Source organism: Schistocerca serialis, chromosome 3 (assembly GCF_023864345.2).
Source record: "Schistocerca serialis cubense isolate TAMUIC-IGC-003099 chromosome 3, iqSchSeri2.2, whole genome shotgun sequence".
NCBI classification, from domain to species: domain Eukaryota; kingdom Metazoa; phylum Arthropoda; class Insecta; order Orthoptera; family Acrididae; genus Schistocerca; species Schistocerca serialis.
The window spans coordinates 313,884,836-313,902,862 of record NC_064640.1 but is presented as its reverse complement, the minus strand read 5'-3'; the positions used below and the strand labels follow the sequence as shown (position 1 = coordinate 313,902,862).

At 42.1% G+C, this 18,027-nt stretch overlaps 1 protein-coding gene across 1 annotated transcript in view; it reads right to left on the bottom strand.

Annotated features, from left to right (window-relative positions):
• LOC126471598 (src kinase-associated phosphoprotein 2-A-like) overlaps positions 1-4,922 on the bottom strand; it is a 224,307-nt gene extending 219,385 nt beyond the window's left edge. The window contains exon 1 of the mRNA XM_050099835.1: positions 4,818-4,922. Coding sequence (XP_049955792.1) covers positions 4,818-4,851 — 34 coding nt within the window. The 5' untranslated portion in view covers positions 4,852-4,922. The remainder of the gene's footprint in view (positions 1-4,817) is intronic.
• Between the last annotated feature and the right edge of the window lie 13,105 nt (positions 4,923-18,027).

The following is an 18,027-nucleotide window of genomic DNA, read 5'->3' as shown; positions in this document are numbered from 1 at the left end:
CAGGAATGCCATAAGGCAGTTTCAACCGGTTGCTCCCGCTTTGAACCCTATGTCTTAACCACTGCCATCCTTCGCCGGGTTTCAAATCTCAAGAGAACGTTACATAAACATCAAACATTGCGATTGGACGTTGCCAGAAGACACGCCAACAAACTCACAAAGGTCTACCTTAAAATATTTTGAGTGCTGGTTACCAGTGAGCTAATAACGTTCTGTAACTACAGTCGGGAGGGACGAGGTTAGTTTAACTTCATGAGTGGTCTCGAATATAGACAGTGAGCTTCTCACGTTCCGAAACTGAATAAAACTGGCATATAGTGCTGTATCGAGCTCTTGAAATGCATCCTGCGACATAATCGTCCCAGTTATCTGCAGAGTATGTGGCCATTTCCAAGTTCCGAGCAGTGTGGTGAAGAAGGCATCACATGTTGTTTAGTCTGATGGCTGTGCTTCCGTAGTTCAGTGTAATATTTTCGCACCTGAAATTTGAAACAATTCTGCGGTCCTTCCGTTTGTGGTTTAGGTACCAAACAACTTCTTTCTGTTGCCAAAACCAGTAAAATGACCTACAAGAAACTGTTGTTTGTTTAGGTATAATAATCAGATATTACAATCTGAACTTCTCCGTTACGAAGAAAAAATAGTGGCATTTTTAGGACACCAGCCCACCCAAGTAAGTTCGAAACTGACAAGCAAACCACAGAGTAAGTTAATACTTTTAAATATTCAGGGTGCAACATTACATATGGTGCAAATAATGAAATATAAATTAGGTTACACCTATTTGATTATTTCCGTGGAATTATACGCAGAACATTGTGTGAAACGACATTCCTTAGATACGTGGCTAGATATACTTTAATGGATAAAAACAGAAATGACATTCGAGTACAACTGAATACGTAAAAAATAACTGATACAATAAAGCTATATCAGTTGAAATGGATAGAACGTATAAACCTTGTATTAGATGCAAAAACCACTAAACCAATAATACAAAGTGGAAAAAGATGTTAAGGAAGACCAATGAAGAGATGGCTTGGCCAGTTTTGAAGGATTCGGAGAGGACGAAAAGACCCAATCCTTAATGATAATGACTGACGCTAGCTTGTCTTGAAAATTTCCTTGTGGCAGTAGGGGATAAGAACTCCGGGCTTGCAGATGTTGCTCATAAACAAAAGTAGGAGGGGACATATCGTGCGTTGTAGCGGGGAACGGGGCGAGCAGCAGAGTCCGTGGCGGGCAGTGGAGCTGCGTGTGACGGCGGCGTGCGCCGGCTGCGGACTGCGGACACAGACGCTCTCGGCCGAGGCTGCGGCGCGCGGCGCACGGGTCGGATACGTCATGCGCCGGTCTCCTTAATTAAGCGAGGCGACGGGCGCTGCCTGGCAGCACACCCAGGCCCAACCGCCGACCGCTGCCCTCAACAACCCAACGACGATTCGCAAACACTGTGTGTTTCACTTGCAAGTGTCGCAGCGCATTTGTATCACACAGAAACGGACATCGATAACTACAGTCTGATAATTAACTTACATATGGGATGATCGAATAGGACAAACTACAACAAAGAGTATCGGTCATAGGGCCATATGAACTACTTTTTCTTAATACAATCTGTTAGCTTTGTCTTGCTTAATAGGTACAAATAAATTCTTCATATTCGTAACCACAATGTTTCCCTGAATTATTCTTAATGCGACACACATTAAAACGTTTCTTACTTTTGGCTCATGGCGTTACCTATTATTCCTAACGTGCAAAAGAAAAAAATGCCCTAAGTGGAAGTTGGGTTAAGCGCTATCTACATGTACATTGCTACTCTGCAAATCACATTTAAGTGCCTGGCAGAGGGTTCATCGAACCACCTTCACAATTCTCTATTATACCAATCTCGTATAGCGCGCGGAAAGAATGAACACCTCTATCTTTCCGTACGAGCTCTGATTTCCCTTATTTTATCGTGGTGATCGTTCCGCCCTATGTAGGTAGGTGTCAACAAAATATTTTCGCATTCGGAGGAGAAAGTTGGTGATTTGAATTTCGTGAGAAGATTCCGTCGCAACGAAAAACTCATTTTAATGATTTCCAGCCCAAATCCTGTATCATTTCTGTCACACTCTCTCCCATATTTCGCGATAATACAAAACGTGCTGCCTTTCTTTGAACTTTTTCGATGTACTCCGTCAGTCCTATCTGGTAAGCATCCCACACCGCGCAGCAGTATTCTGAAACAGGACGGACAAGCGTAGTGTATGCAGTCTCCTTAGTAGCTCTGTTACATTTTCTAAGTGTCCTGCCAATAAAAATCATCCTTTGGTTAGCCTTCCCCATAACATTTTCTGTGTGTTCTTTCCAATTTAAGTTGTTCGTAATTGTAATACCTAGGTATTTAGTTGAATTTACAGTTTTTAGATTAGACTGATTTATCGTGTAACCGAAGTTTAACGAGTTCCTTTTAGCACTCATGTGGATGACCTCACTTTTCGATACCATTCAGATATTTTTTTCTAAATCGTTTTGCAGTTTGTTTTGATCTTCTGATGACTTTATTTGTCGATAAACGACAGCGTCATCTGCAAACAACCGAAGACGGCTGCGCAGATTGTCTTCCAAATCGTTTATATAGATAAGGAACAGCAAAGTGCCTATGGCACTACCTAGGGGAACGCCTGAAATCACTTCTTATTTACTCGATGACTTTCCGTCAATTACTACGAACTTTGACCACTGACAGGAAATCGCTAATTCAGTCACATAACTGAGATGATATTTCTTAAGCACGCAATTTCACTACGAGCCGCTTGTGTGGTACAGTGTCAAAAGCCTTCCGGAAATCCAGGACGCTATGCTATGCTATGCTATGATCAACAGCACGTCGAACCGCGTATGTTGTCTGGTGTGTAACTATTGAGCTCCCAAGCTCTATTACTAGTTAGTGCAATATAATTCGTCTTCATTATTTGATTTTTTGCGTCTATCCTATATGTGTGAAATCTAAAACGTTTCTCAAGTAGCCAATAATTTTTTCCCTAATATGATCACTGAGAAGAGGGCCTAAACAAAATGTTACATCCAAGGGATTGAAGCATCAGCATAGAAATTAATGATCGTCGACTAAACATGAAACAATACTGCTCGAAGTCGAAATTTTGACCGACCATCTATATTTCACAGTGTATCCGTAGACATGAAACTACACACGTCGAAGATTCCTGCGATATATGAGAGATGTCTATTCACACGTTTCTCCTCAGAACCAACAGCGCCCCGTTCCGCTCTTCGATTTCGATGTGGATCGTAAGGTTTGGACGAAAATGGGCGATCAGAAAGACTTACGAAATCAATGGAGCATGTAGTGGCGGGAAAACTAACATCGTTTCTCGGAGATGAATCTCTACATTAGGAAACAGTCCTCGCTCTCCAACCGTAACGTGAGTTTACTAGACCTGGTAACTAGCACGAAAACAATGTTTGCATATAGATTTTTTGTTAATGGATTCATTATTCTGCTGTTTTAAGGCAATTGATATTTTATAATTCAGCACTATTTCATAAAACAGAGTGTTTATGACACTGCTAGCCATTCCTTTACAGGGTTTTAAGCTTAGAACCAAAAAAAAGGGGGGGGGGGATTTACATTGTTTCAAAGCTATCGTAAATTTCACTACTCCATATTTTGAAGAAAGAGAGTTATAGTTTATGTACTAGTTAATTACAATTATGAGGTCTCCAGTGGTATATCACATGCAAATATAAGTACAAAATGCCCTGTTTTACCCCCTATACTGACAATACCGGATTGTCGAGAACCGCGAACAGGTACAACTGCAATCGTAAATTTTACGAGGGTTTTGTGATCTAGGGTTAATTGTATATATGAGTCGCAGAGGGGGTGAGGCGTAAGGGGGCAACATTGCCATCTGGCATTGGCAGTTTCACTTTCGAAATTGGTCACAGTCTACAATGAAACAGTAGATAGAGAGCGTCGCCTAAAACAAATTCATCATTAGCCTTAGAAACAGTGTATTCCATTTCGCTGTTGTGTCGAGAGACACGCACTCAGTAATATAAATATGTTACAAAGGACTTTCTGGTGAAGAGAAAGAACAAGCAGTAGCCAGATCTTCCCAAGAAACCATAAACACGAACATACATACACATATACACACATTATATATATGGGTTAACGGGTATAAGTGCAGATATTTCTACCGGTGACGAGGAAGGTGTACTGTACAACACTACTTCACTATTTACGTCAGTTGCAGACTAATAATTGTAGCTATTAGGAGTAGTATATTTTTAGGTTGTCAGTATCTGCAGGCACATGTGGCAAGGGTAAACCATTAATCCTTATTTCCCCCTAGGCAGCAGATCAGGTGTTGAAGCGTGGACGCAAAACGTTTAGCCTATAGTGACAGGCACAGTCCACTTAGTGGTGCAGTTACGATCGTGCAGAAAACATCAGGTCGCAAAGTTCGTGTTGTGTTTATGGGAAGACAGTTACACGCAGAGAATAAACAACCAGCACACTGGTGTGTGCGTATAAAGGTACCAAATACAAAAATAAGTGTACTAATACCCGTTACACCCTGTATATATGACGCCGAGGTGAGTAATTTTACGATACACACAGTGGTTTGACAGTCTATTGCGGATGAAGCGCTTTACACAGTAATAAACGCTTCACCGCTGATGCCGATGCGAGCGTATGCAGACGTTTCGTAACGAAGAGAACCACGTCCGAGACGGTTTGGCACGCTGAGAAGGTGAGAGAGAGAAGGAAATGTGGGCGCACGTGTAGCGTGACTCACCCGCGAGCAGGCGCAGCAGCGCGGAGTCGTCCATGTCTGCGGGCCGCGCGCCTGGGCCGCACTGCCAGCGCCGGCCGCGAGCCGCGCCCCCCCACCTCGCGGTCTTTATTAAGGAGGCCCCCGCCGCTGCCGCTGCTTGACATGCGCCGCCCGTGCGTCTTCCGCAGCACACTCGGCGCTCCTTCCGCTGCTTCCTACAGACGTCACCGCATTACCAGCTGCTCGCGGCTCAGCCGAATGACAGGTACAGTGGCAGATGCTGACAAATGACAAATCGACGGCATGCGCTACCTAACATGTTCCAAAACGCACCGCATAAAAGCTGGACTTTTTCTGGGGCTCATACCTCCGGTTCTGTTGGTGACAGAAAGATAGGGTCAAGTGTTCCGGGCAGCCCTTGAGCTACGGATCATTTGTATACCCTGCGGAGGAATCGTCTTACTGTAACTATCCTATAGTAAAGGGTCAAATTTTGAATACTTCACACTTCCTGCAGCCTAGGCAGATCGATCAAATCGGTTGGTCAAATGGCTCTGAGCACTATGGGACTTAACAGCTGTGGTCATCAGTCCCCTAGAACTTAGAACTACTTAAACCTAACTAACCTAAGGACATCACATACATCAATGCCAGAGGCAGGATTCGAACCTGCGACCGTAGCAGTCGCACGGTTCCGGACTGCGCGCCTATAACCGCGAGATCGGTTGGTCCTTTTTGCATTATACGTGATCCATGGTGGGCCCTAACGTGCTTATGGAGGTACCATTAAGTTAATGGACGGTTCCTAAAAAATCGTAAAGCATGGTTTTTGGCTACCAAAACGGCTATACCCAGCAAATGTCTACATCTACATCTACATTTATACTCCGCAAGCCACTCAACGGTGTGTGGCGGAGGGCACTTTACGTGCCACTATCATTACCTCACTTTCCTGTTCCAGTCGCGTATGGTTCGCGGGAAGACCGACTGCACGTAAAATAAGGTCTGCGGTGTAAAATTAATACTGCTTTATTTCAATTCCAGGTAAGTAAACTATCGATATTACTACGATATAATCCTAAGATCCCGATCTCGAATAATCATGAAAATTTTCTTGATATTTTCATCAGTTTCTGAGATACACACGCTCAGTTACCCTACATATACACTTAATATACGCACGTAAAAGCCAGTGTGATTCGAAATCTAAGTAATAAATAACCGCAGTAAATCGCTGAAATTTTAACTGTATATTTTCTAGGCATTTATCTAGAAGTATCATCTTTCCGCTAAAACAGTTGTCTGTTAACGAGAACCATCTCAAAAATGGTTCAAATGGCTCTGAGCACTATTGTTAGCCACTTTGTTTTCACAGAACGCTTGCCCTCACAAGCTGGAAATATAAAAGAGTTATGATATTAGTAAACTCCAGGAGCATCAATTATAAGGTCCCAGAGTTAGTATCACTTATCTTGGACGATAATGTCCAGATAGTATTAGGAACAGAAAGGTGGTTGAAACCAGAAGCAGCAACGATAACCACACCGATAGGTTAGAAGCCACCAGTGGCGCCGTATTAATTGCGTTAAAGATTTCGATAATATCTAGTGAGATTATTACGGATACAGAAAATGAAATAATCTGGTGAAGTTACACATCAAAGATGGGTGAAACGTGATAACCAGATGCTTTTATAGACCACCTGCGCAGGAGCAGTAGTGGAAGAACGCTTCAGAGAGAACTTTCAGAATAACGTGAATAAGTTTTCTGACCATGTTATGTGATAGAAGGAGACTTCAATTTGTTAGCTCTAGAATGGGAGCGTCATGTGACCAAATCTAGTGCCAGGGACTTGTGAGGTTCATAGGACAGTAGTTTTTGTGTCTTGTCTGAAAATTACTTCGAGCAGATAGAGAGCTATCTTTCGAGAGTAACGTGTTAGACCCCAAATGAGTTAACGTAGAGGACGGCATCAGTGATCATAAAGCTATGGTTCAAATGGCTCTGAGCACTATGGGACTTACCATCTGAGGTTATCAGCCCCCTAAAACTTAGAACTACATAAACCTAACGAACCTAAGGACATCACACACATCCATGCCCGAGGCAGGATTCGAACCTGCAACCGTAGCGGTCGCGCGGTTCCAGACTGCAGCGCCTAGAACCGCTCGGCCACACCGGCCGGCTAAACATCCCAAAAACCTAGTTTTGTGCACCAAAACCGAACCGCGAATTCCAAGACGGCTATGCACTGCAAATGGCTATAATTTCTAAGGTATATTCCTAATATACCGGGCCGGGCGCGGTGGTCTAGCGGTTCTAGGCGCTCAGTCCGGAACCGCGCGACTGCTGCGGTCGCAGGTTCGAATCCTGCCTCGGGCATGGATGTGTGTGATGTCCTTAGGTTAGTTAGGTTTAAGTAGTTCTAAGTTCTAGGGGACTGATGACCACAGATGTTAAGTCCCATAGTGCTCAGAGCCATTTGAACCTAATATACCGATCTCGAACAGACTTGAAAGTTTTCTTGACATCTTTATCCGTTTCCGAAATACCGAGGTTCAAATTTATCCCGCTTGTACACCTGACATACGCACGCATTATCTGGTGTGTGGCAAAAACGTAGTTTATAAAGTGACGTAGCACGGAGAAATATGCTGTGAAGTGTCTTGTTTATCATTAACAGGGTTCTTGGCACTCCATTGTTGTAGCAATGAAGCACATGCAAAATTTCTGTGCACGTAAAATAACGTCTGCGGTGTAAAATTAATATTGCTTTATTTCAATTCCAGGTAAGTAAACTATCGAAATTTTACTGACCCATGAAGTTCTTTTCATGAGTGATACACCCTACTGGAAACCAGGAGAAAAATTCTCCTCCTGAGTTCAAAAAAGGCTAATTTCCCCTATTTTAAATGACTCAGACTGAAAAGTGGGGTACCAGCTACCTCAATCTACCTTCCTCAGCACCATTAAAATTTTCCCAAAATTATTATCATGCGAACATGTTCTCGCTTCTTTATCCCGAGAGAGAAGGAGACAGTGGCAATTGGAAAGAGACAGAAAAGTAATAAATACTGGAAGACAGTAGACAGTGGTTGTTGTATAAAAAGAGCTAAGGAGATCATGGCAGTGTGAGAAAAAGAGAGGGACATAGTGGCAGTGGAGCATACTCGACGTTGAAGAAACAGTACTATGAAAGGAGTGAAGGAGACAGTTCCATTGGGAGAGGAATAAAGAGAAGAAGAAAGTGGAAGTAGGTGAGAGCTAGTCATAATGAGAGACAGACCTTACGAAAATGACAACGAGGAAGAGAGAGACAATGACTACGAGAAAAGACAACAGCAGTGGAAAGGAATGAATTAGATAGTGATACTTAATTAACAGAAAGCAAAACGTTGTGCTGAATAGCACAAATAATGTTGGGAGGGTGGTAAATCCTAGTGACTGGGGAGTTATCACAAAAGGAGTCCCACAGGGTTCAATTTTAGGTCCTCTGTTGTTCCTTATTCATGTGAATGACCTCACACTTAACGTTCAGCAAGCGGAACTAGTACTTTTTGCAGATGACACGAGTGTTATAATAAATCCCATTCCAGGAAAAGCAGCTGAAGATATTGTTAAGGATGTCTTTCAAAGAATTAAGTGGTTCTCAGAAAATGGACTCTCCCTTAATTTTGAAAAAAACTCACTATATCCAGTTCTGTACACCGACACCAGTTCTGTCATACCGACAATTGATGTAGCATATGAACAGGGCTCAGTTAACAGGGAAGATTTCTCTAGATTTTTGGATGTTCACATTGATGACAACTTGAACTGGAAGAAGCATATTACTGATCTTCTCAAACAACTAAGTGCAGCTTCTTTCTCTCTTCGTATAATCACTAGTCTTGGTAATAAACAGATCAGCCTCCTAACGTACTTTGCATATTTCCACTCAACAATGTCTTATGGAATAGTTTTCTGGGGTAACTCACCACTTAGACATAAAGTACTGATTGCACAAAAGAGAGAAGTGAGAATAATTAGTGGTGTTCACCCAAGTACGTCATGTATGCACCTTTTCAACGAGTTACGTATTTTAAATGCACCCTCAGAGTACATATATTCGCTAATGAAATTCGTTACAAATAATTCATCTCAATTCGCAAAGAGCAGTGATGTTCGTAGGTACAACACTAGAGGGAAAAATGACCTTTCTTATCCGTTATTGAAGCTGTCAGTTACTCAAAAAGGAGTACATTATTCAGCAACAAAAATCTTTGATCATTTGCCCAACAACATAAAAGTGTCTGGCAGGTAGCAGATCAAGTTTTAAATCGAGCTTAAAATCATTTCTTTTGGACAACCCCTTCTACTCCATGGACGAGTTTCTGTTTCAGAAATGGTAAAAAAAATTGTACCTCTAAATGTAGTTGCATGTGTAGAACTAAAAATTTCAGTAGTATTAATATTAGCACTATTCATGTGTCTATATATATCTTGTAATCTGACTTGTTCCACATTATATCGATAAAATAATCGGGAAAATGATCTACGGAACATGACATAACTAAAACTAAATTAAACTAAAACTAAAATAGTAGCAGTAAGAGAGAACAAGAGGGATAAAGTGACAGTGAGAGGAGACTGTAATTGTAGGACAGAACGATTGAGACTGTGGCTGTAAGACAGGAGATAGTAACAGTTAGAGGGACACAAAGAGATAATGACAATGAGTCGGGATGAATGAGCGAGTGAGAAAGAACAAGTGGAAGTTGATGGGTATGAGAGAATTACAGCGATGGACTAGTGGGTGTGAACGACTTACAGTTAGAGGAGTTTGTTGGAGTCAGATGTGAGTTGCGCGTTAAAAAGAGCGCGAATATGCCCACATGTCAAAATTTTTGGAGTAATTTTTAAGATGCTAAGGAAGGGAGATTGAGGTAGCCCACTTTTCAGTCAGAGTCTTTTGAAACAGGAGCATATTAGCCTCTCTCATGCTCCGATAGGAGCGTTTCTCCGCTGGTGCATACACTATCTGATCAAAAGTATCCAGACACCTGTATGTAATGTCGGGTTGACCACTAGATGTCACGAGAAACAGACCAGACAGTATAAAAGGAGGCTGGAAGTATTGTTTTGTCAGTAGAGAAGCAATAACAGCAGAGCAGGTCGATCAGGGAAGATCAGTGACTTCGAACATAGGCTCGTCAGTGGATATCACCTCAGTAACAAATCTATCAATGGCATTTAACCCTTCTAAAGCTGCCCTAATCGACTGTTGCTGATGTGACTGTGAAGTGGGCACGTTAAGGAATGAATAGCCTCAGCTAAACCAAGACCAGCCAGACTTCATGTACTGGCGGACAGGAACCTTCAAACATTACGTAGAGTGAAACTTCCTGGAAGATTAAAACTGTGTGCCGGACCGAGACTCGAACTCGGGACCTTTGCCTTTCGCGGGCAAGTGCTCTACCAACTGAGCTACCCAAGTACGACTCACGCCCCGTCCTCACAGCTTTACTTTTGCCAGTATCTCGTCTCCTACCTTCCAAACTTTACAGAAGCTCTACTGCGAACCAAGCAGAACTAGCACTCCTGAAACCAGGGATATTGCGGAGACAGCCTTGGGGATGTTTCCAGAATGAGATGCTTGGTTCGCAGGAGAGCTTCTGTATAGTTTGGAAGGTAGGAGACGAGATACTGGCAGAAGTAAAGCTGTGAGGAGTCGTGCTTGGGTAGCTCAGTTGGTAGAGCACTTGCCCGCGAAAGGCAAAGGTCCCGAGTTCCAGTCTCGGTCCGGCACACAGTTTTAATTTGCCAGGAAGTTTCATATCAGCGCACACTCCGCTGCAGAGTGAAAATTTCATTCTGTTTACGTAGAGTGCTTGCAAAAATCGCATTAAATTAGTGGAATGAATCACTTATGAATCCCAACGTGCTACCAGCAGTACAGCTAGCACAATGACTGTGCGTAGGGACTTAAAAAAGAAGGGGTGCAACTGTCGAGCAGCTTCTCATAAGCCACATATTTCTGCAGCCAATGCTAATCGACATTTGAGGTGATGTAAAGAGCGTCACCGCTGAACAGTGAATGACTGGAAAAGAGTGATTTTTTTGGTGATGAGTCACGCTATACACCATGGCAATACGAAGGAAGGATTTGGTTTTGGCCAATGCCTGGAGATCGTTACTTGGAATCGTATGTCATACCACCAGTGAAGTACAAGAAGGTGGTATTACAGCCTGTGTTTTGTTCTTTTGGTTAGCGTTTAGTTCCCTTGTTGTGCTTTAAAAAGCCCAAAAAACGGAAGCATATGATCACTTTTTATTGCATTGTGTACTGCGTAGTGTAGAGGCACAGTTCAAGGACGATGGTTGTTTGTATCAACATTGTAATGTAACGGACTGCTGAAACTACCGATACCACCGGCTGGCGAAGTGTGCGGTGCCGTCAATCAACTTGAAGGAGCAAGTGAACTTTAACTACATAAACATATTATTATTTTGTTACAAAGCTGTTAATATGAGGACAATCTTGAGGTATATTGCCACACAACTATATTATAAACACTTTTCATACTATGTTTTTCATATATGTATACGTGCGATGTGTAAAATATCGATATACAACCAAGGTTGGCAGTACTGCACAGTTTGTAAGCTCTGTGAACAGGAGCCGGTGGTTGGCGGGTGTAGAGACAATGAGCAGTTGGTGTTGAGAGTCTTCTAATACGCTTGCTTTGAGAGGGTCAAGGATAGAGGGAACGAAATGATGTATTGGAAACGCTGTTACATTGAAAATTATTGAATATCGTCACGATCAGCATTTATAAAATAAAAGTTGGAAGTTTAAATATGTGTCAGTTCTTACGCAGCAGAATACACACCCTGGATCTCAAATTGATTTAACAAACAGCGGATGGCGAGATTCATCACTGGACCACGAGCGTGCAACAACGACCAATAAAGGTAAGAAAGTTATATTACTCTAAATTCAAATTGTAATGATACCTTTCTTTCTCCATGTCTTCAACTCTGTATGTACTCTGTTGTTAGAGCGAACAGCCTGACGGGGACTTGTGGTCGACTAGGCACACCAGGGAGACCACACAGGTTTAAAATGATAATTTGTAGCTTAATATACCACTACTGATAATAATTAATATTTGTGCCCCGGAGAAAGAGGTGAATTACAACATGACACTGCAGTTTGCCATAATGTAGCATTTGTGAGGCAATTGTTTATTTACAATAGTAGTAGTAGTAATAGTAATAGTAGTAGTAGTTTTATTCATACGTATCTCGCGTGCATGATTGATATTGGACATTGTAAGGTACCTCTTATTTGCAGATAAGAGCGCATTTATCTTTATTTCCAGTTTTGCTATTTCACATACATGAAGTGAATGTATCAGCGCTGCGGTACATATGGAGTAAGGAGCGAGTGGTAGGCTCGCACGCTGGCTAGCAGAGGCGGTTGGCCATCTGGCGCTTTCAGAGCCATTGGGCTGAGGTGCCGATGCAGAAATCGCTCGTGACGTCAACAAAGAGATACGTAGGGAAAGTACATTTATTTTGGCGCGAATCAGGTAATTGTTATTCATAAATATTTGCTAGCAAAAGTTGCCTTTTGCCACTCAGAAATTAGGAGGAGTCTATAGGTCATAAATACCATCTTTCAGTAATTTTAAAATGCCAGTAAACGTTGATGTTAATAAATAAATTAATAGCTTTGGCATAACCGAAGATGTTCGATCATATAAGAACTATACCGATTATACGCTCAAGTTACAAACTGTGTGGCATAGCAGGCAGTCGTCGATGGATGCCTTTTCATCTAGTCACGCGGTAGACCATGCTCTCGTACCATTAACAGTTAGCCTATAATCAGTGTGAACAACTTCATTTTACGGTTTTTCTTAAATAAACGCAACATAATGGCATCCAGTGTTAAAATTATTTGCACAAAAATACTTCTTCACGCTTCGTTACGTAAAACATAGACAGTAGTATTGCACTTTTAGAATTCGACGGCGCTGCTATACCTCTGCAAGGGACGATAAAACTACGAAAGCTTCTCCACATAACAGGTGGGAAGAATTCCTACGCGGCGGCTCACTAACTCAGTTCAAGGACGGACTGCCTTAATTGTCGCAAAACTCGGATGGGAATGCGAGGTCAGTTATACTGTACATCGCTTATACCACCATCTACGCAATCACCGGCTAAGCTGAGGCCTTTCTGGAGGTTTTATACGAGTGGGGGGTCTTGCAACATGTCTTGGTATTATAATCTAAGAACAACATAGATAACGTGATTCACATAAACAGGCATTTACTTAAATAAAGCACTAGTTTGAAAGTATGGGGCAGGTAGTAGGTCGTGGCCTTATAGTAGGAACCATCCCGGCATTTGCCTGAAGTAATTCATGGGAACCACACAAAACCTAAATCATGATGGACAGAAGAAGATAGCAACCTCCAGCCTCTTGAATGCAAGGCCAGTCTGTTTAAAACAGTGCTAGCTCATTCGATTTATTGTAAAATACTGTTTTACAAAGAAGTTATTTCATAATGTAAAAGGCTACTACTGCGTTGCTCAGTCATGTCTCACTCCCAGTCACTGCACACGTTAGACACACAGTGGTTCATAATGTAACACTACACACACCATCAGGACCATAGCGACGACGTCTAGTTTCCATTTTGGGTACCGTACCTTCCCATCTGCTAGCCTGAAAAACTGGGTTAGCATCCCTCTAAAACGAGTGAAATATTGAGCCTAGAAAAGGATAATGTGTTAGTATTACACAATACAAAGCTTTGGGAGTAAATTTTTCCAGTAAAGAGAAAAAAAGGAAAATACACAGTGCGAAAGTGTTACGTGAAGTTGTATAGTTCTATTATCGTTATTATATGTATGTGTTACATTTTTTACCGAAGACCTAGTCTGTGTTATCTAACAAGGGGCCCGCTCCTACTCGTCATCACCGGTTTCGTCCAAATTTATCGTATGCGCAGGACTTGGCCAGAAATGAAAGTCGCAGAAGTGGGGAGCTCCAAATGGCCAAGCGTTCAGAAAAAAATTGCATTATGGGGCGTCCCTGGTGAGGTATGAGCCAATTATGTTAGCGCTGTTTCCAGGTAGCGGTTGGTGTAGAGGAAAGAGTACAGAAGCGTAATCCGAAGGTCGTGGATTTGAGTTCCTATGCAGACAGTTTTTTTTTAGTTTTTACGAGTTTTACGTTGCTTACACGACAAATAAGCCGAGATAATGCTCAATATATTGTATTCGATGTGATGAAATCCTATGTGCAGGGAACTAATTTCTTCTGTTAATTGATTCGAGGGAGGACAAGCAAATTCACAATTATGAGACGAGATTTTTCAAGATGAACGACTGCCACCATGCAGTATTAAACTGATTCCTACCAAATGCTCACTGCTAGTGCAACCCTGGGATATCTATCTTTATCGTCCGCTAAAGAATTTGATCAAAGATTTTCGTAAGTTCACTTATCTCATGGAGAGAGAAAAGAACATCACAGCCCGAGAAGATTTCTCCAAAATACGAGGGTAATCCCAAAAGTATGGTCTCCTATTATTTTAGAAGTACATAGACCTGTTTATTTCTACAATGGTTTACATCAGTTTACAGCTTGAACATTTAGCTGTTTTTCGACATAATCACCATTTCTGTCGATGCATTTTTGTAGACGCTGTGGCAGTTTTTGTATTTGTATGCCCATGTCATACTAGCTCGCCGCCAGCTCCGCGGCTTTAGCGAAGAAGGATGCCGCCACTGGTGTGATTGTTGCTTGGTCTCAGGTGTAAAGTGGTATGCCCAGGTTTCGTCATCCTTGACAATTGAGTCCAGAAAGTTGTCCTGTTCGGCTACAAGGCGGCAAAGAAATGCACGGGAAACATCAACTCGTTGCCGCATGTGATCCTCAGTCAGCATGCGTGGCACCCATCTTGCGCACACCTTCCGGTAGTTCAATGTTTCCGTTAAAATTCTGTGAGCGGTGCTTCGGGAAACCTCAGGAACCAACGTGCAGAGATCAACCATGGTGATCCGCCGATCTTCACGCATGCTTTGCTCAACCTTCAACCCTGTCTCCTCAGAAATTGATGGACTCCCGCTCCTTTTTTCGTCGTGAATTTCGGTCCGACAAGCTGCAAACTCTCTACACCACTTACGAACATTTTTGACATCCATGCACGACTCACCATACACTTCCGTCAATTGGCGATGGCTTTCAATTGGCGCAGTGCCCTTTGCGTTCAAAAACCGAATAACTGCGCGCAATTCGCACTTGGCGGTAACATCCAACGGGAGCTCCATTCTCAACGGCTGCCAAGCCAAGACTGAGCGCCTCAGCGCGGCGTGCGCATGTTTACACACAGCGCGTGAAGCACTCTTCATAACAGTGTGACCAACTGCCACACAAACAGAGTTCTGTACTTTTAAAAAAACAGGAGACCTTACTTTTGGGATTACCCTCGTATGCTCCGCAGTACATTACAAGCTATCCGCGCCATTATTTGGCGACATGATGCGTTACAAGTGGTTTACTGCCAAACTGTAGGATGAGGGGGAACCTTTTATAAACGTAAACCAAGTCTGTTTTTGTACAAAAACTTTAAAACAACTATGAAAATGTAAAAATGCGGTGTTTATAACGTGTGCAAGGTGCCGAGAAAATTACTGCTTTTCCTGCTTTTACGAAGAATATTGCCCCAGCACTCGTAAATCATCAACTGTAAAATAATGAAAGTATACAGTTTTATGCACGAAGTTCTCATGTACGCCTTACAATCCTCTCCTCGAGATTTCTTTGTAATCCCAAAATTTCCTTTGCCTTTCTTTTTTTCGCCTTTTATGAAAATATTAATAAATTTAATATAGTGAGCATTGTTTCAGTTTATTTGTATTGTAAGTAACGTAAAAACTGAAACTAAAAAAAAACTTTTCGCTGAGACACTTGAACTCACGACCTTCGGATTATGATTCTGTACTTCTGCGGCGCCAACTTTTGTCTGGAAATTACGTTAACGTAAATGGCTCGTTCCTGCCCGGCCCGCGCCAAATTTGCTATTTTTTTCTAAACGCATGACTATCTGGATCTCGCACTCTGTCATTTACATTTCTGGACAAGTCCTCCATATCCACGAAATTTAGACTTGATCGGCGATGACGAATAGACACAGAATGTATTCCTTAAGCGGAATTTCTTGACTGTATTTTTTAAATTAGTTTGTTTAGTAATCTCTAATCTGGCTGGGCCATTTATTGTACAGTTTTATTTCTTGGTAGAAAATGATATTCTGAGTTTTACGTTTATTCTTTTTTGGTAAATGTAAGCTTAATCTAGCTCTTGTTACATGGGCAATACTATTTGTGCAGTAATAATCAATGTTATTTTGTATGTGTACAACTGATTGGTACACATACTCACATGGTGCACATAAAATCGTCAGTGTTTTGAACAAATCTTTACAGTGAGTTCTACTACTATTTTTGGTTATTATTCTTATGGCCCTTTACCGTAATTTGAATACTGTGTTCCTTGCTTTTCAATATTTCGTATAATTAGTGACCAAATTTAAAAATTTAAAATGCTGTCATAATCTACTTCGTGAGAGGTATAATCTGATGTTAAAAGTTTTACTTAGTAAGATAGGTAATACAGTTGGAAAGCGCGTTCATGTCTTGAGATAGTGCTGGCCGGGGTGGCCGAGCGGTTCTAGGCTCTACAGTCGCAGGTTCGAATCCTACCTCGGGCATGGATGTGTGTGATGTCCTCAGGTTGGTTAGGTTTAAGTAGTTCTAAGTTCTAGGGGACTGATGACCTCAGAAGTTAAGTCCCATAGTGCTCAGAGCCATTTGAACCATTTTCTTGAGATAGTGTAGCTCAGAGTGCGCGGCTTACTCAGCCTATCTACATCCAGTATTTCAGAACGAGAGCACTTAGCGATTTCCAACAAACTCCAAACATAATGTCCAAACTTTTCTACACTTTTTCTCGCTCAAATGCTTGTCGTCAAATATTTAACACAGTAACTCATTTGTAATGTTATCTGATGTCTGAAGCTGTTTTATACGTGGGAGTTCTATTATTTAAAGAATTGGTGACTTACTCGCGTGTAACTAAAAGACACTGGCTGTTACACACTGATAACAGGACTCTGCTGATAACATTCTGTTCGCAAGTATCTTTGTGTATTGACACCACTTCAACTGGGAACTAATATTCATTCACAGAAATTTTGTGCTTGTTACGCAGTTTCTGGATGTGCTATCAACATTTAATTTAACAGTATCATTTTCCGTCTTGAAACTGAAATTCATGGCATTTCTTTTTTTATATTCAGTGTCATTTCATAGCATACCTGAAATGCACTGGCCTGCACAGGATCCCGACCTGAAACCAATGTAACACCTTTCAGATGAGTTACAACGTCGACTTCGCTCCAGACAGCAGCGTTCGACATCAGCAGATATTGTTTCGGCTCTTGAGGAAGAACGGGCCACCTTTCCTCCACAGACATTCAGATGCCTCATTGAATGTGGCACCAGTAGAGATCAAGCCGTCATAAAGGCCAAGGGAGGACACACCCCATGTTAACGTCCACTAACAGGTCTCCAGATACTTTTGATTGGATAGTGTATCTTTTGTCATTGACAAGGAGTGACATGCACCGAAGATCCCTGTCGATCAGGATCTTTTTACGATCACTGTTGTTAAGCCGTGTTACATGGCTGAGTGGTATCTCGTTCGGTGTAGACATGGTGGACAGACGGCGTTGACATACTAGAAAACTGGGCAGCTTCATCCATGGCGTGGTAATGGGTACGTCCAAACAAGATTTTTTCTTTCTGCCATTCTGCCACGTCTCCATCTCAATCGTTTTTACTGCACTGACTCCACTGATTCCATACAACCGACAGGCACATACACGCCACTTCAATGCGATGACTTACGTGAGCGGGGGAGGGGGGGGGGCGGCATGTGACAGCATGGTACCAGTCCTACACCTTCTACAGCACTTCATAGCAACGAGTATACTCCCTTAAGGCTGTGAATAATATTTTGTCGAGTGATCTTATAATTTCCATATGCATAAGCAGCATAAGTGACGACTGCAACTGGAAATGTCGTGTTACTAGGACCTCCCATTGGGTAGACCGTTCGCCGGGTGCAAGTCTTTCGATTTGACGCCACTTCGGCGACTTGCGCGTCGAT